This window comes from Mercenaria mercenaria, chromosome 11, assembly GCF_021730395.1.
Source record: "Mercenaria mercenaria strain notata chromosome 11, MADL_Memer_1, whole genome shotgun sequence".
Classification (NCBI taxonomy): Eukaryota; Metazoa; Mollusca; class Bivalvia; order Venerida; family Veneridae; genus Mercenaria; species Mercenaria mercenaria.
The window spans coordinates 48,304,755-48,332,422 of record NC_069371.1 but is presented as its reverse complement, the minus strand read 5'-3'; the positions used below and the strand labels follow the sequence as shown (position 1 = coordinate 48,332,422).

General features: G+C 32.6%; 1 protein-coding gene across 3 annotated transcripts in view; it reads right to left on the bottom strand.

Moving 5' to 3' along the window:
• LOC123531959 (calcitonin gene-related peptide type 1 receptor-like) overlaps positions 1 to 27,668 on the bottom strand; it is a 114,057-nt gene that overhangs the window by 65,755 nt on the left and 20,634 nt on the right. Inside the window, exon 1 of one of the 3 annotated variants that reach the window (XM_045313278.2) lies at positions 14,200 to 14,397. The exons of 1 other annotated variant lie outside the window; for it this stretch is intronic. In XM_045313278.2, the coding sequence (XP_045169213.2) occupies positions 14,200 to 14,247 (48 nt within the window). In that variant the 5' untranslated portion in view covers positions 14,248 to 14,397. Of the gene's footprint in view, positions 1 to 7,806; positions 8,159 to 14,199; positions 14,398 to 27,668 lie in introns of those variants that run through there. One more of the 3 variants, XM_045313276.2, reaches the window with a different exon arrangement.

Here is a 27,668-nt window from a genome sequence, read left to right as displayed (position 1 = left end):
ATGAATTTGCTTATGTATTGGATAATCCAATGCCGGTGAATTAAAATTTTACATACATTACTGGTGAAATACATAGTAATTGATTATGTGGTTGTTTGTATTTGAAAATATGTTATGTTTGTATTGCCGATGATGTCCCTTGTAAAAGTCATAATAAAGTATATTTTTCAGTTCTGTTCTGTATATTTAGTATATATATATTTTTTATGCTTTTTGATTTTTCATAGAATTAAGTTCATTAAACGAACAGCGTCGCCCTTTTGCAGCGCCTTTTCGGCCGTCACGTGAATTTTCTTGGGGTTCCAGAGATTTTTTGACCTTTCAGCCCAGTTTATGTTTTACGAACTAGCGCTTGGAATTTAATAGTAAAACATTCCTCCCTACTCTCCCTTAATTTACATCATATTTTAATTTTTCCATTACATCTTCTTTTTCTTGGGCCTACGCTCTGAGGCTGTGTTTGTATTGCTCTGGTCTTCCGAGAAATCTACTCTTACCTATTATATTTTCTACATCTTTTTTCTGTGAGTTAGACGATATTTTGTATTGCTGATCACATGTATATTATATTCTATTATCTATTATTGTTGTATAAATTGAAGTTATTTGCTTCATATACTTTTCCCATACTTGGTTATGAACTGATACTTAAATAATGACCATATGTGTAGTGCTTCATGCATTGGCTATGCTATAATTATTTGTTTAATAATTATACATCTGTTTACGCATTATTGTTAATGATTTTGCATATACGTATTTTTGCGCGTTGCGCATATTAGTTAGAGCTGTAGTTAGTTTAAGAGAATAATAAAGCTCTGAGTATTCCATTATATTTCGTCGTTGTTTATTTGTTTGTTTGTTTAAAAATCAAGCAACTTGATTTCTTCTCCTAAATTTCAGCGTAAATTTCTACTGTTCACTACACCACAATTATTTATTTCATACATTTAGATAAATAACGTCTGAAAAATGAACACATGGGATCGAATTATTTGGTCGGGAATTCCCGATGAAACCCTACATGCAGGCGCTTGAATAGTTTAAGTGAACATTTCCGTATGAATAACGTCTGAAAATGCAACAAATGGAATCGAATTATTTGGTCGGGAATTCCCGATGAAAACTTACATGCTGGTGCTTCAATACTTTAACTGAACATTTCAGTATGAATAACGTCTGAAAATGGAACACATGAAATCGAAATATTTTGTCGGGAATTCCCGATGAAACCCTACATGCTGGTGCTTGAATAGTTTAAATGAACATTTTATAAGGAATTTACGCTGAATGAGTCATTTTGGTGATTAAATTCGTACTGACTACACAAAATGTCATGTTTTGTCATGCAAATGCTTTTATTTTGACCGCTGAAATACATTTTGGCCCAAAACAGAAAAAAAGATTTTCCGTTTCTAATTTGGACAGTGATAACAGTAAATATTAACATTTTAATAAAACTCTTTCTCTCAAATTCTGTTATTAATAAATACATTAAATGTGTGGAGCGAAAAACATGGAAATTGTCAAAGTGTTAATTTGAATTTCGAAAAGGGATTGTACAGTAGAACGCATCTCTTAAACGTATATCTTAAGAATAACATTATTACAAAAACTAATATAGTATATTTATTGATTAAGAGAAACGTTTCGACAAAATAAACCGTTCATTTCTTTGGACAAAACGTTAGTATTAAAATGATCAATGCTATAAAATATGTGAATTCAGCTGTTCGTTCTGCAGTGAAGCACAATGGAAAAGTTCATCCCAGTTTTATCAATTCACATCAAGGCATAAAACAATTGAAGTTCTACCTAAACATAACTACATACATAGAATTTTCCGTATTCACATTGTCCACTTGTATGTACAGTCCGTGGCTCACAGATTTTTCAAAGTACGTGCTTTCCCGCAATTGGACCCTAGTGCGGACAATTTTATGAGCCGCGGGATGAGCGTTTTTGTCTTGCAACCACATAACATATTTTGCGTTCTGTAAATCTAACTATCACTTAACGGTTCTTAACATGATAGACGTCAAATGGTGGGAGTGTAAGTTAGGATGTCACATGATAAACATAATGAAGGCATTTTGATATTAAATATCTCATTAAAATTGAACAAATATATCAAATTCGATTAACTAAGGCACTTAGGCACCCGTTAGTGCAGACACGAAACTGACGCACCAAATTTTTATAAGGCGTTGCCATGCCACAAGGATGAGTAAAATAAGTCGATTACTAATTAAATGTTTTCTGGGAAGAATTAACAAAACAAGGAGTTCCCTTTTATTCTGAAGAAATTGATGCTTTTGAAATTAGCATGCAGAATAATATTTGTGCTGCAAAAATACTAAGATTACTATGGAAACAAAAACACATTTTCTCATAACTGTTATAAAATGATTCCAGACTACAATATGATATTGTTCTAATAAAAAAGTTATTTCTTACAATTGAAATGTTCACAACTGCATCACGTGTTTAATAAATCTTTATTCTGACAGGCCTATATTGATAACTTTTCTAATAATAGTGAAAGAAAAGAAACGCACTCAAGAATGTGTGACGGATTCTCGTTCTAATAAAAAGTGAAATGTAATCTTATTAATCTTTGTTTTGCTTATTAGTATCTGTGAAATAGGTTCCCGGCGAAGGTTCTATGGAAATTCAATATCGAGGACTATCATAAGTGTAACAAGAAACATCTTTAAAAATGATGGTCGGCGAATTGTAATAAGGAAAGAAGTTTATAAATTTTTCATCTAACATTCATCTTTCATCTAACATTTTTCAAATTGCAAAACTAAACACCGCTCTTTAACAATTTAAATAGTTCTCTTTTAATTTTTCGCAAAGGTTTCGTAGGGTTGCAATTTTGTTTCGTTTATCCTTAGACGAATAATTACAGCAGTAGTTCGATGAAGATTCATAAAGCGGTTCATGAGAAGAGGTCATTAAACATGTTTATATTTTTAGCTAAATTGGTACCTATCCCCATTTGTAACAAAATAGCAGGAGACCTTACGATATTGTTACACATCGAGTTTGATAAAAATCCATTACATTTTAGTGGTTAATGCGAAGAAAGGCATATCTACTTTTAGCTATAGTGGTCCCTAATAGGGCCCAAGTTCCTATATAAATAAATTTGGAAGAGGACCTTATAATGATGCTCCAGACCAAGTATGACAAAGATCCACCAAGCTGTTCATGAGACGCTGTATAAAGGCATTTCTAGTTTTAGCTCTAGCAGCCCCTAAAAGGGGTCAAATGTCCCAGCTGAACAAAGTTGGCTGCGGGCCTAATAAAGATGCTACAAATCAAGTTTGATTAGAATACATGAGAAAAAATCAATTAAAGGATTTTTTTATTTATTATTTTTATTTATTTCTAAAATAGGCCAACTGATCCCGCTTTAACAAATGCATATTCGCTATTCGTGAATCTTTGGACAATGACGTCACACCTATAATAAGTGAAGTTCAAGCAAAACATACAATTGTTATTATTTCAATATTTCTGTTTCATAAGCAAATTTTGACCGCATAAGCAAAGTTTGACCGTAGTTATATCACATAGATAAACTGTATGCAACGTACCTTCATTTCAGTGTAAAATGAGATTCAGTCATTATATAGCATATATATAATGAAACAGATTTCAACTGAGTTCAATACTTGCATACAATACTAAAAAAAAAATTCATATATAACAAATCAGTTAAATAATTTGTAACAAATATATCAACGCAAACAAGTACTCATTTTAATATGCAAACTGAATAAGTCACAAAAGCAAGAAACCTTTTCATATACAGACGACAATTGTAACAAGGAAAATCTTTTAAAAAACACTCCTCTACATAAAAGACTCTTATCACACCCTTATTCATGTGATACGCAGACCGTATTCAGCTCTTTCTTTAATTTGATATATGTTGGTATTTGAACAGGTTTTTATCATATTTATCAAACTTACTTATTATTTTGAGATATATCAATATACTTGCTAAATATACTGAGCCAAAGTTGACTTTAAAACTGTGAGCAGCGTCGTTTAGGATAAACGCTTTGTCTACATTTCACTCAGCGTAGCACAGTCAACAGAGTGAAAGAAATTGACACTCTCGTCCAATCAGGCAGAGTGTTGCATAAATCTTCCGTTTTGATAAATTATCTATAATGCGTTATCAAGTAGTTTGATTGGCAAACTGAAGTCACGTGGCATAGGAAAACGAAAACGAATTTAGACGGCGTCGCCGAAAAATGTTTCATGTATAGTGTAGAACGCTCGATGCTGGGATTCTTTAATTATGATGTATTTTATACCATACTGCCTTTCACTGATCGAATATTTTTTGGTTTAGGTTATGGTCATTGTTGTATTGACACAAGCCCGCCTAGCATTGTTTTCAAAAAAAAATTATTAATGAATCTCTAGATATACTAACTGGCTATCTGTTACTCACTGTTGATACAACGTAAATCTTTGAACTTGATTTTCCTTTACTGGTAAACATAGACATCGCAAGACGTACTATGCAGACAAAGACGTACTGTATAGATTAAGTAGGCACGTTTTTTTGTCTGTTCATCATTAATGTAAGAATTGAGATAATGTGAAGCTTAATGCTCGAAGTAAGTTGGCACTGTGACACTGAATTTCTTAGCTCCATCCTAAATTAAGGGATAGACAAAAACGTCGATGCGAAGCAGGTTGATCAAAAGCTTTTCGATGCTACGTAATGTGCAATCCGCTTTATGATGAATAAAACTAATAATCATATCTTTAATTTTGACGGTATAGGGTTAAGGCATTTCTGACAGCTGTTACTGTGCAATCTTTAGCTCAGATGCTTGTCTCTACTTACTAACTTGTCTTCGGGGTAAAATATAAAGCTGAATAGTACGGAAGGTGTTGGACAACCGGATAAAAAAGCTTAAGTAACTATGTAGAATCCTAAAAGGCTGGTTTATGTCTAAAGGAAAGGCAAATATATTGAAAAACAGATGTCTGTTACGGAAAAAATGTAAATGCAGTATATGACCGTTAATTTTCACTTTTATGCAAGCTTTGTGCATATTATAACGAAAGTTTAGATTTATTGTAGGAAATCGTATTGAACAAAATAGGCTATCAGAAATACGCAACAGAAAATATATTTGTCACCATAATTTGTCTTGCAATAACTTATTTTTGTAAAACATCAGTCTAAATCATTAATTTATCTAAACATCTCAGAAAAAGCATAGTTATCCATGATCTTTCTGTGTTTTTTTCCTGACGTATATGATATAATCTAATTTTACAGCAAAACAGAAAAAGTTGAACTGTTGAAAAAATAATTATGATTAAAATATGCAATTTTTGTTACAGTTGAGTATTTCCGAAAACTTTTCTCAGAAAAATATGTCCTGTGAATTCATATTATTGTTCGTACCAATTACGTTTTACAATGTAGTGAAACTTCATGAAAATGTGTCAACAAATTTAATTATAATAATCGAGCAAAAACAGGACAACTGTACAACTGAAATCAAAACAATGCAAACATAAGAGTAAATTATTTCTTCTTTTCAAGCTGCATTACGTTTTACGACGTTTTAACTTTGAAATCATTTATAATCATTGATACAGGACACAAGTCAACTGTTGCGTCTTCTTTGTCACATTGCTTCAGCAACAGTAGCTAAATGTCACTCGATAGAAAATGTATGAACAAAACTCCTTTACCACTCTTAAAACCTTTAAAGACAGTAAGTTTCTAAATTCTAAAGCGAAACCAAAAATAATTAACAAAAAAGTAGATTAATGTCGCCTTAAAGCAGACAAGGAATTAGGAATATTATTCCTTCCCCACGCTGCAACTCATAAACAAATTAAAAGTCCTTACTCCCCTCTTAAAAGCCTCCTTGTAGCTCTTCACAGGCTTCAAATAACAGTTATTACTTCTTTATTGTTTAATTCGTCTCGAATATAACATTAGATACTAGGGATGAGGAGAAAGCTTTGACCGTATTCTTAATAAGAAAATACAGTTAGGCGTAAAATATTCTACAGTCATACGGTTTATTGAGAGTTCTTGTTGCCCTATACTTGAAAACCTAATGTTAAGATTCTGAGAAAATTTGCAGTGATGTACATGAGTATAAACAGTTAAAGACATTTTGTCTTCATATCTTTTAGCCGTCCTTTATGCATGGAAAACCACTTCAGGGGCCGTATTCATAAAGCATCTTAAGTATAAGTATAAGAAATTGATTATTTACTAAAGTATTACTTAAGTTAGAAATTTATTTTACTTAAGTATATTTGTTATTCATAAAACAACTTAATAAGTAATTCTTGTATTTTATTGTGAACGAAAACATTAAAGAAAAAACACATTAATTTTAGACGGTTACAACACGCACAATTATGTTTAAAGTGTTTTATCTGAAAACAACACTTTAATCGTACTCACCACGCTATTTTATTTTCTGACTTAAGTCATTTCTTACGTATCTTAAGTTTTAGCTGTTTTATGACTAGAACTTAAGTTTTTACTTAGACTTAAGTTGAAATCACCACAAACGTAAAATCTTAAACTTAAGTCAAAACTTATACTTAAGATGCTTTATGAATACGGCCCCTGATCAATAACTTGAGAACCACTTAATCCAGAATATTGAAACTTCACAGGATGATTGGACATGCCGTGTAGATGACCCCTATTGATTTGGGTAAATCTATTAAAGGTCAAAGTCACGGGGGCCCAGATTCATTACCGGTCAGTAATTTGAGAACCATTTAATCTAGAACCTTCAAACTTCATATGGTGATAGGACTTACAGAGTAGGTGACCTTTATTGTTTTTGTGGTCACTCAATGGAAGGTCAAGGTCACAGGGGCCATCAGTCCTTCACACTTCATTTTTGATCGATAACTGGAGAACCATATGACCTAGAACATCCAATCTTCATAGGGTGATAGTGCTTACAGAGATGACCCCTAATATTTTGTACTAGATCAAAGGTCAAGGTCACAGGGTCCTGAATATGTAAACCCATCATAGGATGATTTGACATGCCAAGTAGATGACCCTATTGCAGCCAAACATCATTGTCTCTTTGACTTTCACTCCTGTCCCCTATTGACTTCTTGCCTATTACAATTATACAACTATGCATTGGAGGAGACAAGCGCTTTTCTACAAAAACATCTTCTATAAACAAGTTTAAAAAATGTTAATACCTCTTTCTTTGTTCAGTGTCAGACTAAGTTGAGTTTCTAGGACAGATAAGACAGCAGAGAAAGTGTATCGAACATAGGACATAAAGTTAAATAACATTCTAATACTTATTGTTAAACCATTTTGACATCAACAGATCATCTTTATATTCGCTAAGGATTAAAAATCTCAGAGCATACGGAGAATATCTGATTTACTTTTCCTAATTTTTTGACTAGCATCAACTAAAACAAGAGTGCAGTCTAAGATCATCCTTCATATTTTGTATTTATTCTACCATGTAATCGTTACTAGCTTTCAAGTCTGTATTTCAATCATTTCTTCCTTTAAGTTCCCAAATATCTTTGATTGTTTTGATTTGAACCATGATACCACCTACCTGCAAAATTGCTGTTAAACTAATGAGATTATGCAAACATGATTAAGAAATTTTATCAATTTTGAAAAGACTGATTCTGAATTAGGCTGCATCTAGTTACTTTAAAACAAGCATTTCTAAAACAATACTAATTTTGAAAGTATGTCTTAAGAATTATTACATAAATTGAAAGAGGTATGCAGACTTTTACCTTCGAGTCAAGACAAATCCATACAGAAATAAAAATAATTCCCTTCATCATGAACACCTAGGCAACAGTTTATTACTCAGTGAAATCGAAGAGAATCTATAATGCCGTATTCATTTAACATCTACAGTTGGCACGTGAGAAGTAACATGTTAGTTATATAACATTTTTGTCATATTTCCGTTAATAGACAAACTACAGAAGAAATAGCTAAACGACACTAAAAACAGAAAAAAGATGAACAACACGACTTTCCAGCACCACAGCCCGTAAACAAATAAATTGTCTTTTCTCCTCTCGTTAGTTTCTTGGTGATGCCAATGGCCTTTAACAAGTTTCCAATAACAGTTTGAAGATGTTTGTCGTGTTTTATTTGCCTCGATACCGAAAATGCGGAGAAAAAGATCTAGTATCCAGGTATACTAGACTTGGTAGAATTTTATCAGTCCAAAGGTCAGTTATCAGTAGTATTCATTCCTTGCGTATTTATAAATGTGTCGTCAACATCATTTATTACAGTTTCAAATCATTCATGCTCTGACATTAGTAACATCTGTTTCTCTCATCCCTAAACTGTAGATCATTCAATGTAAAAGTACCTAATCGTTTTGCGTATTCACACACACACACACACACACACACACACACACACACACATATGAGTAACTGAATGATTTATAGAAGAAAAACGTACTTTAAATGATAACGTGTTATGTTTGTTCATTTGGACGGGTATATGTTTCCTTAAGGATTTTTTACAAATCGCGCTCATCATTACCATTTTGGTGTTATGATTTTTTTGGTGAATTATGTCATATCGCGCTTGCAATTTGATATTAGTTTTGCTTATAATAAACGCTTTCTTTTCTTCACCACACAAATAAATAAATAAATAAATTAATTAATTAATTAATATATATACATATATTTGTTGCTGAATAATTCCATTCTTTCCCAAGTAAATCAATTAGATACAGGCCTACCAGGCTAACTTAGCCGGCTTTTTGCAACTAGACCGATTCATTTAACATGTTCGGTGTATAGCTCCGATGGAAGCAAAGCCGTTTTACATAGGAATGACTGACGTAAGATCGCGCATGCAATTTGATATTAGATTTGCTTATACTAAACGCTTTCTTTTCTACACCACACACAAAATAATAAATAAATAAATAAATAAATAAATAAATTTGTTGCAGATTAATTCCATTTTTTTTCCGAGTACAGTGTTTATTATTCTGATATTCTTTTCCTTTTGTTTGTCTAAAGGTATGTGATGCCTTAAATGTATGTAACCCAATCATAATATGATTGTAATAAATTGTTTCAACATTTCTCTGTTTGACACTTTCATTCACTTCTAAATTTCCTTAATATCACAGTTAACTTACGACATTGGACCGCACATGATAAACTATTTGATAACTTATTTTACAGTCGCTAATTTCAAACTACAGAATTCCTACATATTTAAAACACTCATAACTGTGTATACACAAACCTTTTTTCATATTTGATGCGTAACTCTTCAGTTAAACATTACAATCTAACATCTAATTACATACAATTAACAAATAAATTCAAGGGAAAACATTTTAACTGAGTACAGGAAAAGATCAACTGATAGTCAGTCACCTATCTTTTTCATCTATGTATGTCTTAAGTGTCTATTTATTAGTTATTAATAACTGTTTGATGCGTTATTGAAATTATTATTTTCATCATCATTATTATTATTACAATACCAGATTTACCTAATACAAAGGCTAAAAATACAAAAACTAATTCTTTCCCAGAACAGACACAGAGCTGTCTGGTCAGAGGGACAGAGCGATTAAAAACAACAAAGAGGGAGATAAGGCTAACTTAGACTAGACCCGATGGTTCATTTAACATGTCCGGTGTATAGCACCGATAGAAGCAAAGCTGTTTTACTTGGGAATTACAAACACTGTCCTCTTAGTTCATGTTAGTTAGGTGGGAGACACTCAAGAGTATCTCAGAAATTTTCAGTGCCTGGACCGGCATATGTACTCCGGACCACTGGACTGACAGTCAAGCGTGTTAGCACTGGAACATCAGGTCACCATTAATCTGGTTGTTCCCTCAATGATACACCAAATAAACAAAACTAATTACTAAAACGTTTTTATCATAAGATTTATAAAAACAGTTTTTGTCTTATCTTGTAATGTAATCTACATCTTCCAAGTGATGTATAAGCTGCCTTTAATGAGTAAGGAATTGTCCAATTGAATATTTCTGATCTCTATGTTTGATATAGTTCTTTCATTCCCTCATTCTCGCATATCTGATAATCAACTGCTGATACTAATGAATATTATACAGCTGTTAAATGACAGAAATTGCTGTCAGGGTAAATATTTATTTCCTTGCTTTTTTGTTTTAAGGTCAAACCAACACAGTAAATGTTTGGTTTACACGAGTTCTCTATTTGAATAAGGTAAGCTTTAGATGCAAGAAAATATGTATGAACAAAAGGTTTAAAAAAATACAACTATGATTTAGATATTTAAGAAAGACTTGACATGAAATGGCACTATCTCTGAATGCTTAGCCCATTATATGGTTGCAACTGGCTATTTAGAAACTATTAAATTTTCACATACTATTCCGAAATTCCTAATGTATATTTTGTCCTTCGTCGAATTCAAAAATAAGCGCTCGGGGCAAAAACAATATTTAAGACCAGGATCCAACCCGTCTCATATAAGGGAATGTGTTATTACATAAAATGGTGGTTAAAAAAGATAAAATTCTCCTGGTTGGCTGTCTGAAAAGTGTTCAAACGGGAAATACTCCTACCTAAACCTTACAATTATTGTAACAAATATGTTTAAGTTTAGTTCTAAATTATGTCTGAATTAGCATGGGTGTGACTTCAAGTGACAATAAAGTATTACTTTGTTCTGATTTACACTAGGTTACCGTAGTTAAAATGAAAAAAAAAATGTTTACATTTGGTATTACAATAAACCGTACAAATAGATTACGAAATGCCTCCATTCCAAAACATGCCGCCAATAGTTCATATCCTCTTTCAGATAACATTTTGCCTAACAATCTAAATCGTATATATCTAAATTAAAATATTTCAGCCTGCAATCTAAAACAGTGTTCCAGTTGTGTTCCCGTCGTCAGTAAATACAAAACAAAGATTTTGCACTTTACTGCTAAAGATATTTTATTAACAGATATTAAGTTTTGTAACATGCAAAAACGAAAGTGTTGTGTATACAACAATGCATTCTCTATGCAATTATATAAAGATATTAATCGCAAAACAAACACAAGACTATTAAGACAAATTGGAATTTCTAGAATTGAACATGTTCTAAAACCATCCATTGTTGAGATAATTATCTAACGTCTAACAAAAATATATCATTGCTTCAGTGGTATGATATTTCAAGGTCTGAAGGAAAATTTGGTAATGTTCTTGTTACTCTGTAAAGGCATGAAACGTGACCCATTCTGTTCAGGCTTATCATTTTTTTCAAATTTTTTTTTCAGTCATATAATATAAGCAACGGAATCTCCTTGTTGCAGTTACATGTAACACAATGCCAAACTCAGTAGTGCTGCCTCAACAGAATATAATGCCAAATGCACGTGACAGGATACCCAACTCGGCCAGTGAACGAACCCAGGACCTCCCGTACTCGAAGAGGGCGCTCTACCACTAGGCTACCGAGGGTAAAAACAATACATTCGAACATGGTGTCTTAAGTTTGCTTTTTATATATCTTTACACTTATTCTAACATTTGTTTTGTTTACATCTTTATCGTCCCATTAGTTATCATAACGTGTGTAATTGATTCTAATTTCGGGGAGATATTTTTATTTTCACTGTCCTGCATGTTTGGACACAATGTGAGATTTGGCGGATCGTTAAATGGTTTTTATTCACCGTTTATGTTTTTTCCCATTTTGTGTTCCTCCCTATGTTAGTTTCAGCTGCACTTCATTCTTGTTTACACATTACCGTTTCGTTGACATCCAAAATCCTAAGCTTGACCTTATCTAATGTTGTATCAGCATCTAATGCATTATAAGAAGTAAAAGTTTAGTTTGTTTATTAAAACAAAGTTTGATGACATACGCATGTTTTACATGAATTCATGTACTGTTACAGAACAAGTATCTATTTTAATGACATTTCATGCCACCCCATTTTTATCATATGAAAACGTAGGTAAGACAGAATCATAACAAACACTTTGACCACAGAAAATAAAATGAAAAAGTAGTTAGTTTCACCAGCGCTAAATTCTGTAAACAATGAAATAAGGATTTTCTACTATGGTATGAGAATTCAGCTCTTCTTAATGTGTGCGTGTTTTCTTAGCGTTAGTTATAATTTTTGATACTCTCGATGAAAGCACGAGAAATGTACGTAATGTATATATATTCAGACAAACAGTTTTGAGCCATGGGTTACATCCAGACGATAAAGAAGAATTATTTCCCCTCAAATTATTTTTTTGGTATCAATTTGAGATTATAACAATTGTGTCGGTGCGACGTTGAATAAAAAAAAAAGAAAAAAAAAGAAAGAGATAATGCATTTTTAAATATCAAACATTATAATGCTTAACAATTACTGTATGATGATGACGTAAATATCTAAGTGAAAAGACCTGACAAAGAGCTATAGAACTGGACATATTTACGGATATTATTATGTAGTAAGTATTTTATTTCGTGACTACACTATAAATAGTATCTATTAAGAAAAAATGATTACAGTCAACCCTCTAACTAACTAACTAACTAAAACCTCTAACTAAAGGCGAAGTAATTATTTCTTTAAGAGCTTGGTAGGCATAAATAAATAAATAACAATCTTTATTTAGAACTATGAATTGTTAAAGTTTTTATTCATTTTCTTGCGTATAAGTTCCTGATAGGCCAACCAAATATTAATTAGTCTATGACTGATACACCAAATTGACACAACTCATTAATAAACCTTATCTATTCTGAGACTTATGGAAATAGAAGTTTCTCTTTTAATGTTATCTAACGCTTCTAAAGTAGTTTTGATTAGTAACAAATTATCCAATTATTTGCCTCTAAGTTCTATGTTGTGGTATCATTCTTTCGTTCTCACATTTTTGCATATCTGATTATCAGTCGTTAATGCTAATGGATGTTGATAAAAGATTATATTAGTTATGTTATGTTTAACATGTGTTTTCTGAGCCTTATGTACAGAAAATAAAATGAATCTGGAAAAAATCACGTTTAATTTTTATTTAACACGATAATATTGACGTCACATTTCAGATTGTATGGCGCCGAGACAGAGTGCTAGTATGTTAGGTCTTCAATTTACGTACATGTACATAAAGACATTGAATGATAAAAGGTATGTTCAAGGTAATAACAAAATATGATTTGAATTCAACATGAGTTATTTATTTTGTTGCATTTCTAGAGAATGCAACGTTTCTCCAGTTTTGACTTTATATATAAAATGATATTACTACAAATACCTAATTTGGCTATATTACACAGAGCCATTTTGTAATAAATGTTTGAACAAAATCAATATATACGAGTGTTTGTTTTACATCGCAGTAATCTTTGCCCGCGTATTAAGAATATTCCTCTTGCAGCCGTTGTAAGATATAGACAAAAATAATGTATATCATTTGTTCATTTAATGTCTTGAAGTAAATCATAAATCAGCTATAAGTTCAGTCCGGCGTTCGCATATGTAGATATTTTCCCTTTGAAAAAGCTCTTAGATATTGCACTTTTGCTTTCGTTAGAGTAATACCTTTATCTTGAATTCCGCCTGTGACCAGATAGTGCTAAAAAGGACACTCGCAATACACCACAGAAATGCAGATTATGTGGCTTTACAGGAGCCATGAATCGGATCTGCATATGACATGCTTATTTTTATCTGTCACAATGTTAAGTTACCTTTGACTCTAGTTCTTTAGTCTCCATAGAAAGTGTGATATTATTTTCTTGTCTTAGCTTTACATAATGCCTAATAATAGGAAAAGTGAGTCGTTTCTAATCTGTTTATACTATTAACCTGGGTGTTTTATATTTGTATCCTCCCGTATTAACTATAATAACTCGATAGCGGTTTTTTTTTTATCTTTATTCCATTTTGGTTTCATTTTCGCTCCAAAATAAAGCAATTTTTTCTGCTTTGAAAAATTTGATACTGACGAAATTTATATACCCGTTCCGGAAAGTAGATAAATCAAATTGTTACACATTGTCACAAGGCTGTCGAAAAGGGACAAATATCTATTTACAAATTCTCTAAATAAAATACATATATATGCATTAAAATCGGAAAAATAATTAAAGAAATATTTGAACAAAAACAAATGAGTTTACATTTTACCTTTGAGATCAAAATAATCCATATACTTATAAAAGTAATACCCTTCATTCCGAATATCCAGGCAACAATAGATAATAAAAATTTATAAGATGTTATTCATTTTTTCTTGGCAGGTAAATTTTCTTGCCACTTATCTATTAAATACAAACAAAAGCAACAAGTTAGCTTCGTTTAAACGTAAAGGAAACAAACAGTATTTCTTCTCCTCGCTGCCACGCTAGATAAAAAGCAAGCGTTAAATCCTCTTGCTAGATTTCTTGGTATGCCAGTTTCCAATACTAGTTTTAGCAGTTCTTAGTGTTTCATTCGTCTCAAATACTTCAGATGGTGAGAAACTAGCAGTTTATTTCTTAGACATTGGCTACTCTTTGCTCAATTTTATCTACCAGATCTAAGGTCAGTTCCTGTAGGAGTCATGGTCCGAATTTTCATAATGGTTTCGTCAATTTATTACCGTTTCAAATCATTTATTACTCTAACATTAATATCTTTATTTTCCCATCCATGGGGAATCCTCATCAAAAGTTGTTGATTATTTGAATCTTACATAAGATCAACAGATCATTCAGTGTAAAACAGCTTGTCTTTAGCGTATTGGCAATATATGCGCTTTTTTAAATTTGCTATTAAACCGTTGATCATATTAAAATAGAATTAACCTAAGGATTCCCGACAACTGGTCTTTCTGTATTAAGATGTACGTTTAATTTGTAATTTGTGGTAAAACAAAACGATTTTTAACTTCAGGAATGTTCACAAAAACAGCCTTTAGAAAAATACACAATCAACAAATAATATTTAATATTTGAAAATTACAAACCGTCTGTATATATTTTGCCAGACTGAAATAAACTATACACTTGACATTTAGCGAGTGAATAAGTAATGCTGGAGGCAAAAGAACAAGGTTACCATACCCCATTGTGAATTAAGCAGCTCAATGTAAATCTGATAAAATATCATATCTTATCATTTTAGTGTGTACGCTGCCATTACGTTCATTTTTCTATACAGTTACTGTCATATCTGTGTCAGTAACATAGGAGATGTTGAGATTAATGCTGGAGGCAAAAGAACAAGGTTAGCATACCACCTTCTGCATATTGCAACTCTAGGTAAACATAATTAAATGTGATCATTCTAGTGTGTATGTTGCCATTTCGATCATTTTTCTATACCGTTACTGTCATACCAGTGTCCGTAACATTAGAGATGTAGAGATTTCCAAGTTGAGGTGAGGTAATCGTAAGAATAGATTTTTTTCTACGTAAGTGTCATATGTAAATAATCAAAGGGAGAGAAAGTATTTCTTTCAATTTTTAATGTTTTTTGGGGGGCTTAATGTCACATCGACAAAATTAAAGGTCATATAGCGTCTTTTGAACTTTTCACAGTAGAGAACGACCCCAGATTCAACTTCGTAAATCATTTCTGGCTATTACAGGGTAAATCAAAGTGATTAAAGCCGTCGAATTTAACCACACGGCTACCACAGGCGCTATCATTTATTTAAACTTACGTAGTTGTAATTTAACAGGAATGGTGTCTGGATTTAGCATTAATTACCGTTATTTTGTTTTTGAAATAGTTCTGCATGTAAATGAAACAAAGTGTTCAATTAATTGATCCTATGGACTTCCACTGCAGAGAGAAATCTGAAACAACTATTTCTGAAAAAGCTTGCTGGGCCTCATATTTATTGAAGTCGCGTAATTCAACGGATTGTACTCAATTTATGAACACTGTTACCTTTGAGATCAAAATAATTAATGCAAATTTATATAAAATTTATTCTTTTCGGAATTCTCTCCTAAGAAGTTGTAATGTTTTACTCAATTCTCCTACAGTTACATATTTCTAAAATGTGTTTTCGTGTCCTTTCTTTATCATTTATACAATCCAAAGAATCTCTATATTCTAAATACAGCTGTATAGAGCCTATACACTCATTAACTTCCAAGTTTCACTCGTTCCTATTTCAGCTAAAATGTTTACGTGTGCCATTGGAGGTTTAATTCGAATTACGGAAGGAAGAGAAATGTATATAATGTATCTATGTCTCAAGTAGTTTTGTATAACTCTAGATCGCAATAGCTATGAGCCATTCGTATAATCCAAACAATAGTTTTCAGAGGAATTTATTTCCTGTGCGCATCTGTTTTGATGAAAATATAGTTAATAACATTTATTACAATTTGAAAAATAGCATTTTTCTTCCTTCAATCATTATAGTTACTTTTTCATCAATTTATGCCATACATTGTCGGAATGTTTTCTTTGTTGATACACACAACTATTGCATATTTTACAAAGACCGATTTTACAAGGATTTCATAAGACTTTATTTCTATTTGGTAACTTTATTTACCACTCTAAAATCATTTACAAGCTGGTTTTTAAATAGTATACATGTAAATTATCCATTTATAGTCTTCTGAGCTCTACGTTTTTTTAGTAATTATTTCACTTCCTATGTCCTGCATATCTGATTATCAAACTTAGGACAGATGCTAATGAACGTCAAACAAGTTCTTTTGATGGATTTAACGCCATATGGCGGCTTTCCATTTTTCCTTTGAGGAACTGTTTATAAAAGATAATATATTGTTAAACTGTGTTTTAAAGTGTTTAATTTTGATATTCCAAATGGAATGTGCATTCAATGTGATAAAATGGGCATTTACATCAGGCGCAAGGAATACAATAAACACCACATAGTAAAACCGCCCTGGCATAAAAAGGTACTATGAATTTTTGTACATTCGTGTAGGTAACAGGATTATATCAACTGTCTTATCTCCTAATTGACATTGCGTTCTACCGCGAATTCGGCGAGCATCAATCATCCGTATTACATTGATAAGAATATTGTTATTTTTTATTATTAAAAGGAATTCAAATAGAAATAGCAATATAATGTCTGTCTAAATGTTATCAAAAACCGTTTTCAGCTACCTACAAGCAGAATAATTACCGTTAATTTCTAAGGATCTTGCAGAGATCAGAATTTAGGAAAGTATTTATCAAATACATGAAGCAGACTTGGTTTGAATGAGTCAGTTTATGAGAGGTACTAAACTGTGCAACAACCCTTCATACCCTCTTACAACGGACGGCTTAAATGGAATTCTTTAATAATAAAGATTGAAAACAAATGATAGAATTACAAGAGTATTTAACAAATAATGGTCATGTGTAAAGTTTATATTGGGTATTGATTTTTCAATTGTAGTGTAGTGGTGTCTGTTAAAAAGTTCTATAAATCGGTACACCTACATTGAGTAGCAAAATCTTATTAGCTTAAAGTAACAGTTTACTCAACAGCTTTACTCCTTTTATCATATACATATTTTGATCAAAATTATACTCTTCGCATTTAAACTCATCGTTGGGAGTCCGGAATTTCGAATAGCGATGATTTCTTGGTGCGAGTTCACACTCCAGCAGAAATAGTTTTCGTGTGTGTTTTTTTTTTATTTCAAAAAGAGAACAATATAGTAGTACGTTACGGACATTGTACATACTTTCTATCTCTTATTAAATAATATGCAGTGTTCGACCCCCACTCGGGGTTTTGAATTATTCTTGTAAGGAAGCTATCCAGCTGGTTTACGGAAGGTCGGTTGTTCTATCAGGCATCCGCTTGTGATAAAATAATGTACAGAGGGGCACTTGAGATCTTCCTCTATCATCAAAGCCGGACAATCGCCATATGCCCTATAATTGTGTCGGTGCAACAACAAAAAAATGATATATATGAAAATGGAGCTGGTCATAAACAGACTGAAGCGTGTATATTGTCCTCTTTACTGGGTGCTGTATGAATGTTGATTGACAAGAACTACAATTTCGCTAGATGAAAATTATTTATAATTGTGTGTGATGTGTCAAAAAACCTAACTGTAACATTATACGTGTGGGATTTACATAGCGTTTGCCACTGAATCTTCCAAGATGGGACCGCGCTTTATGTTCCTTGATGTTCTTGGTGTTTCCTTGTCTATCTGGATTACTTCTTCTATGTATTTTGTGAAGATGTATATCGTTAAAACAAGTAAAACAAGTATAATTATACTATTGTAGGTCTTTACATACTGAAGGGGTCTTATATTAAAGTACAATATAATAGTACAATATAATAGTCAGGGCACGTTTCAAAGGAAGTATTATTTCACTTCGTAAATTCAAAATATTTATACGAGGCATGAAAATAATCGCTAATAAACAATGCTTCTTGAAACAATATATATATTAATTACAGCGTGAATTTAAATATATATCATAATATTGCTTGCCCTGTATTGTTATCGGCTATATATCGGTGAAGTTACTAATGAATGAATTATTATTGGCAGTCAAGTGCATACTTCCATCCTTCCATATGTTGATCGCGTCAACCTAGTATTTAAGTGAAATGTTCACGAGTGTAAGCGTGCTTTTTTGCTGTTTATGATGATTTTGGCTGAAGTTTGTTAATCAAAGCATTTAGAACTGTGAAGATTAATCAAGTACACGTCTGCTAATACAAATTCTAATGATATTCCGCTTTCTTTCATTTCATGTTAATTTCAAAGAAAGTTCAGTTTTCTTGCATCCATTTCTTTGACACATGATGGGAAGAGAGAGAGAGGACGCTTGCAATAATTATGTTACAATCTTAAGGTTTATGGAGCCGTAGTGACAACTTGTAAATTCCATGTGATAATCTTCTTCGTATGTGATTTCGTCGTCCTTCGGCCATAACAGAAAACCATTTTCATAACAACCGGAGCGTGCCGAAATAGCGTACGAAGTAAACGCAAAACGGAAATTGTCAATTGTCACTACAAATTCTCTACGTTTATATATCTATGATAATGCCCCATCTTACCGGTCGGTTTTTGTGTAGAGAACTTTGCAGAAAAGTCTGATGTATCGACATTTTTACTCCATTACACCGATAATTATTCTGCGAAAGAGATACGTAACATTTAGGAGATTTCCAGGTTTTGTAAACATGCAAGTACTTTCTGCAGCAAATCCAATAAAAACATTCTTAAATGTCATTCCTTATAATTTCTGATTATTGTGCAATCTTCTCTACGAGTATAAACTTATACACGTACTGTTTCCATCTGTTAAAGTTTTCTGCAGTTACTTAGCAAATGACAAACGAGCAATAGATTTGTCAGTGAATTAAACATTGCACATCAATAACGTGCTTAATTGCTTGTATTGTTCTATTAATAATCATTAATAACAGCAGCAATAACATTAGAAACCTGTATGACTGAAACGCTTTGTCTGTTAGTACAATTATAATAGTACCATTTCATTATATACTTTTTTCGCCATTATGCAAACCATATCAGCATCATCAAATGAAAGTAGAAGGTCTAGCCGAAAGCACGTTAATATACTAGTAATGTCATCATTTGACGAGAAATGATGCAAAGTCTGATGAAAAGCTACTGGAATAAGTTTGTCACAATCATAAAGGTAACAAAACGACAGAGATACAGCAGGACATGTCACACAAAATCACAAGTCATACTTTTAATGAGAAAGGTTAACTTTAGTGTCATAACTGATAAGTGTTACCTTTATCATTGTTTGTGTTCAAGCTTATTTACAGTCGCCATTGGAAACCCATACTGGCGAATCAACCATATTTAATTTAGCAACTATAGTCGGAGAATAGTGCAAGATACAGAAAACGCACCAATTTCAGAACATTGCTGGTTCTTTAGCATTCTTATAAAACAATACACGGAATTCTTACCCCAATGTTAGTAATGTTAGCAGGAGGAGAGGGGACTTATGTCATCATGTTTTGTAGTCAGTCAGTGTTACCGCTGGATCAGTTTGCACACTCTCACATTCAGTGTTGTTGAAAGTTTTTATATCTTCATGACATTTATTCAACATTTTCTATTCTTCATATTTTCACGTTTTGATTTAAATTGCGTCAGCGGAAGTTGGATGTAAGTATGACGTCGGATTTGGATGTGGTAAATAATGCAATTAATAGTTTTATATTTATTACGTGTGTGAGGTTTGGTTCAGGTCTATCATCCATTCGATCACTTATGAGATAATTTATTTCAAGCTCTTTTATAGATGTTTTATCTAGACCTTTTATCGTCACTTCTTTTTAAAAAACGAACGAGATCAGAAAATTTCTACGACTCGCAAAAACACCTGCATTACACTAACTGCATTTATGTGATTAATGTAGCTTATGTGATGTAAAGGATACGCAACGGAATACGTTTTAGTCATTGACTGCGTTTTATCGACAGATTAAATACAGTGAAATATTACCAGATTGAATTATACTGTTAATTTGGAATTTTTGATGTTTACTTTTCCGATTTTATCTAACATACGCATTCATCTGCAATTACATTTAAACTAATTCCGTGACGACAGCATTTTAAAAAACATGTATCATAATTTGTCAGAAAAAGTTTAGACGCGTAAGTCGTGTTTTAAAAACATCATATCTAAAGAAAGAACTAACATTGGAAAATCGTTCACTTTTATCAGTGTGTACTAAACTAGAAACTATTATATTTTAGAAATAAAAAAAGAGCATGGTTACATTTTAGATAACAATTATTCATATAAAATGACGTATGATTCTCTCCATCCGAAAATCAAGAGTAAATTGCCCTCTCATGGAGAATGGATAAGATTATATTAATCGCTACAGCTCAAAATGTAAATTTAAATGTTGTTTCGTTTAAAGCTTCCCTCTGGTATTCATTTCAGAGCATCAATAAGAACAAATTCATCTTAACCAATGAAAATGAACAAGGTTTCCTTCCTGTAGACAGTAGATTTCCTTAACTTCCTGGTAATTCTAATTGCACATCATCGGTTTCAACTGGCATTTTATAGACGTTCTTCGTTTTTCATCGGTACAATCCCGGTTGTAGCTTTAAATCTTCATGATGAAAGTAAAGGAGAAATGTCTACACAGTATTTCAATTCTTTTATGGTATTCTAGAAACCGACCAGCACCGAGTCATGTTTACGTTTCACAGAAACTAATTGTCCTTTAATATTTACTGTCTTTTGAAATATTCGATTGTATTTACCAAATGAACGTTGAAATTACATTTAGTAAAATCACTTGCACTGATAAAATAATTTTATTCTTTAATGTTGAGCTACAAATAACGAATACACCGTCTAGTTCAAGAAGTTTGTTAAACAATTGTGCACTTCCTGTTAAAAGTATGAAATTCGGCATGATTGTAGACGGATATATTTTCCATCATTTTTGACTGGGAAGCAGGTTGTAGATATTCAAAATGGCCACCAAAATTCAAGATGGCCGCCATAATTAACTTTTTCTTGTAAAAGATGCTGTAGCATTGTATGCATGGCGAAAAAAAATGTAGCAGAAAGTAATATTTGGCTACAGATATGTTCTATATGCATAAAGAAAAAAGTCTGATATAGCGCTTAATCCAAGATGGCCGCCATAAAATATTTTTTCCATGAAAATTACTCTTCAAATGGACGAATTGTTCGAAAATTATGACATGTTTCACAATACATGTAGAACATATTTGTGAAGTACCCTCATCAAACTGTTTTACACTAACAATGAATAAACAAATTTAAAAAGCCAACAAAATTCAAGATTGCTGCCACAAAATATTTTTTTCCATGAAAATTGTTCGTCATTTAGTCATACCTTGAGAAAATTTTGAAACGTTGCATGGTAGTATACATATTTATGTAATACGCTCTTCAAACAATTGTAAAACTGATATTAAATAAAAAAAATTAATATGGCTAATAAAATTCAAGATTGCCGCCATGATATAATTTTTCCATGAAATCTTCAGTTGGGCATATTGTGTAAATATTGTGAAACGTTCGATGATGGTACATTGTATATAGATTCGTAAAATATGCTCATAAAATATTTAACACTTACATTTGGTAAAAGAGTCTTTGAATATGACCAATGAAATCCAAGATGGCCGCGAAAACAATCAGAAAGTATGGACTTACTTCGGAAATGCACACCTGACTTCATATATCTACAACAGGTCATAGTGATTGCCATTGAATTAATTATCCATTTACAGGCCTGATTGCTTATGTTGGTGTATGTTGTTCTTCTGTCATTGACTGACCCTAGATTTAACCTGCCCTTTCAGTTTTCAAAACATGTTTCATTCAAGCAATAAACGAAACATTTACAAAAGTTTACTTGAGGAGACGGACAAATAACAATGCTTAGTACCCCTCTCTATGTATGTAGCATTAAGACGGCCAATGTGGACAAATCCGCTGTCCCTTATGTGATAACAGCTTCATTATGGCAGCATTGACACAATAATTATGTTGCACATGTTCTGTCATACGAAAGGACAACAAACCTCTAAACTACTCATATAATGGCAACATAACAGTACCCTGGGAAATCGTAGATGCCACACCGTATAAACCCTAATGTTGCTTTCAAGGGAAGTGCTGGTTTCTTCCATTTTTCACAACAGAAGAATGGGGTCTGATCACAACTAACTTTGAAAAAAGATTTCAAATACTTCTGATCAGCAGTAAGTTTTTGAGATATTGTCAGAACATTGCTAAGCAATTCAAATTAAAAGATGTTACATAAGAGTAGATAACTAGCATGCTTACTGATAACAGTTTAGTGTCCTTTTCATTTCCATGATACTACGAATTTCAAATCAAACAATGAATACAAAGATACGATAAAGTCATGGTCACTACCCTGCTGTTAATGATTTTGCCAAATGGTTTGTTTCGTAGAAATTTGAATGCGAATACACTCTTCCTAAAATCCCTTATCCCTAGTTAATCAAATTACCTTCAAAAGTTTCAATTCCCAAGCATTCTTCATCTTAACTAATTGGCACCTTGTTCTTAGCTTCTATGAGACGTGTTTAATGTAGTATGGTTGGAGGGACATAACAGAATATTTTTGATAATCCATGGTGTATGTCTGGGTTTGCCGTGTACAGTTCTGCCTTATTGGTTTTCTGAAGTTTCTTTCCTTTTATTATTTAAAAGATATATTAGCCGCGCCATGAGAAAACCAACATAGTGGCTTTGCGACCAGCATGGATCCAGACCAGCATGCGCATCCGCGCAGTCTGGTCAGGATCCATACTGTTCGCTTTCAAAGCTTATTGGAATTTAGAGAAACTGTTAGCGAACAGCATGGATCCTGACCAGACTGCGCGGATGCGCAGGCTGGTCTGGATCCATGCTGGTCGCAAAGCCACTATGTTGGTTTTCTCATGGCGCGGCTCATATCTGATACCTCAAATCTATCTATCCCAATAATAATAAGATCGTAATGAGTTGTTTCAAAACTTTCATTTACTTCTTAACTTACGATATTGGACCGCACTAGAGAAAATATGTGATCAGTTATTTCACGGTCGTTTATTTCAAACTACAGAACTTATACACATTTCATAGATTCATGTCAGGTTGTATTTTTTCGTAGTATTTAGATCCACTTTATTTTCGTACGTGATGTATGAGACCACTTTTCATATTTTACTTACTACATCTAGTTATATGTATTAGTAACAAATTCACAATCCACAGTAGATTAATATAAATTACAATTTTTGAATAACAAGGTAATCGAGCTTGCAGTTTTACCTATCTTTGGTAACGCTTTGCACTAAGGCAGTCGTTCGGAGGGGTGAGGGGGTGGGGTGTAGAGGGGGGGGGGGGGGGGGCGGCAATATATCCATCCTCTCCTAGTACAGACACAGAGCTGTCTGATCAGAGGGATACAATTAAAGAAAGTCCCTACAACAGAAAGGGAGAGAGATCAATTACATACAAGCCTGTCCGGTTTACGTAGTCTAGCGTTTTGCGATAAAACAGTCTGGCTGATTTAACATTCCCGGTGTGTAGCACTCTTGGGAATAACCAGAACTTTCTTTTTAGTTAGATGGGAGACAAGAGCATCTCAGAAATTTCCAGTGCCTTTACCAGACAACTGGACTGATAGTCGAGCGTGTTAGCACTAGAAAACCAAGTCATACTTAATCTGGATGTTCCCTGACTGATACACCAAATTAACAAAACTCATTCATAAAACATTTTAATCACACGATTTACAAAAGCATGTTCTTGCCTTATCTCATAATGTATTCTTCAACTTTCAAGTGATGTATAAGCTGCCTTTAATGAGTAAGAATTTATCCAATTACATAATTCTGAGATAGTTCTTTTATTCCCTCATTCTTGTATATCTGATATCAACTTCTGATTGCTTATGAACATTATACATTTTGATGGAATGGTATGTATTCCATTTAATGTAAATTTTATCACTACAATCCATACACATACTAAGAATTTTCTTCCTTCCGAGAAATGTTGATAATTGTGATAATTAAACTCCTCTTTATTATAACTTATGAGTAGAACAATCTTCAACGTATATATTTTACTTGTAAAATGTTGCTTGCGATGAGAATTAGTGTAGTGTTCTATTTGTTTTCTTGGCATATTTGTTTCTTCGTCGGTAAGTGTAATATGATACAAAGCAATGATTATACACTTTACTGTTAATGTAGAGACTTACCCTAAAATACAAAAAGTGGAAACTTCACAGGTCGCTCAACACGACAAAAGCGAAAATGTTGCAGGCTCGGTTTGATTGAGCCTGTTCATTGACGGTAGTGGAAATACATGCTACCGTCCACGCCCTCTAGCTCTGGGTTGAGCAGAACTCAACATTTACACATGCTAAACGTACAGAAAGCCTACTAAGCACAAGGGAAACAATTTTTTATAGAGTGAAATTTTTGAGTGAACACCGTTTGTCAATCATGATCATGTCCATGTTATACCAGTGTAATAGAAAAGTAAGTTATCCATGATACCTCCTGTACATGATAACACAATCATGCATCTAACAGTCCTAGAATTGTTTTATTTGATTTTCTCATGTTTAAGATAATTTTCCCATACTTTGACGCATATATACGGGTAGCAGAGATCCTTCTCTTTCCAGTAATAGCTTTATCAACATATTTTACCTTGTGAAATTCTGTGGGTTTTAACTTAAAAAAAATCATCTGTTCATTGATAAATTTCACCACCAAAAAATGTCACACTTTCTCCTAGGACATTTAATGATTTGATCCTTACAAAATTTTCTTTTCAAAATGCTGACCTCTGCCGTAATTGCTTCTAATTATGATTTGTTTTGTGTATAGAGGTAAAAAGTGCATGCTTTGCATGAGATACTATGTACATAGCCACTTTAGCCTACAATACAGTTTCAGCGGAGTTGTCTCCATTGTACCCAATATTTTACCCAGGATCATTGTTTTCAGATCTAATAAGTCTTATTCAGAAAATGATATCTGAAATTTTTTTTTCAGACTGCCTACTTTGATGCAGTTAGCTAAACATATATATCTAAAACAGATAGTGCCTACTTGAAGTTTGTGTTTTTAGTTACAATATCTAGTTAATGTAATTTTGCAATAGATATTAATTTTTGTAGCATACAATAACAGAAAATGCTATATATACAACAATGAGTTGTCTGTTTATGCCATTATGTGATTAAAGATTTTAATCAGGCTATTGGCAGAAATTGGAATGTTTGGTATGGATCACATAAAAAAACAATCCATTGCAGAGATAATTATCTAATTTATTATTTTATGATAACTCTGTAAAAACGCAGTACGAAAGGTATCTAATAAAAAGCGCTAGATGCTTACAGACAGTCATCCCTTTTATTTTAATTAAAAACAACTCTTTTATTAAAACACAAAGGGTAAAGAAAATAATTCTAACAGTCTTTACCTCGGAAAAGCTAAGTCGACTAAAATGAAGTCATTAGCGGTTGTCATTTTCTGTTAAGCATAGTGATTATACTATAAGATAAGTAATTCAGAACTAAGTATTGTTTAAGTTTCTATTTATTTTCTTATGTTTTAAGTATCTGATAGGCTATCTAAACAGTAACTAGACTGATATATTAAATTTATACAACTCATTACTAAAACGTTTCTACTCTAAGACTTGCAAAAATAAATTGTGCTTCTCTTGTTATGTTATCACGACATAAACGAAAATGATGCAGGCTCGGTTTGATTGAGCCCGTTCGTCGTTGGTGGCGGTAGTGCATGCGTGATGTTTTGCGCCATGCAGGCGCCTGGAAAGTGTACTAAAATATTAGACCTTCTATTTCAAGGATAAAAAAGACATTTAAGAATCAATATTATACAACAGAATAGAGGGCAAACTAAATAATGATTGTTTTCTTTTATGGTTGGGACTTTATCAGAGGTAAACAATGATGCCAACAAAGGGATAATACTTTTTTCCAGACCATCACAAATTATATACTTAATACGTTCAAGAAAATAACATAAAAGACTTAAATTCAACGTAGCTTATTTCATAGCATTTCAGGTGGCATGTATATTTCTATTATAAGTTAACGAAAAGTAGTTTACATTTAAGATCAAAGTAGCTTATCCACATGTATTAAGAACTGTCTTTATTTTGAATATGTAGGTGATCGTCACAAACAAAGAAAGTATGTAATACGTTCGCACTCATTTTTATGTCTCTAGAAGTAAACGATAACTCTTCTCTGTGTGTCTCTTGACGTCATTTTCATGTCATTACACTTTCTATTAAAGAGAGGCTCAAAGTTCGATAGCTGCAACGAAGAGAAGCAGATGTCTTAAGCTCTCTCACTCAAAACATTCTTAAAGACCATTGTTCTCTCGTTATACTTCTGGTCCAGCATGCTCAATATAAGTGTGAATACATTGCTGGTGGGACCTGGTAGCCATTTAAGGTTCATGGCTAGACATGGCTAGACACGTCCCGGCTTTGTTAAGTAAAACTTTCAATTATCAGTAGGATTTATTCACAGTGTTTATTGTTGCCATTTTATTTTCATTCATTTAATATTTTTAAATTACCAGTCAAAGTCAAAACCAGACGTCCGAGGGACCAAGAGCCAGTAAATTCGACTATTTATCGACAAGTAATTCTGTTTTCTGATTATTGACCGGCAAACATTCAAGAGTATTTTAACACAGTATCAGAAAAAATAGTCACTTCATTTTCCTAACTATAGATCCAGTGTCTTATACATGTAACTGAATATTTAAATTGACTATGTCACCGGGCTGGGAACAGCCAAGTAAGTAAGTCTGTCCTTTTCGTACAATATTAGAAAACTCTGGATCATATCCTTATCATAAATAGTTGTTTACAGATACTTCCAAATACAGTATTTGCATTGTTACTTTTTGAATTTCCTGACAGTTTAACCTTGTTGGGATTCCACCATTCTCATATAGAGATTGTTTTCTGCGACAACGAAAGCACTTTTACTTCATCAAAGTAATATTTGTTAAATTATCTTTAATCATGCCTGTGACCAGCAAGTGCTAAAAGAGGCACTTATAGCAATTGACGTTTGATTGACACCAAAC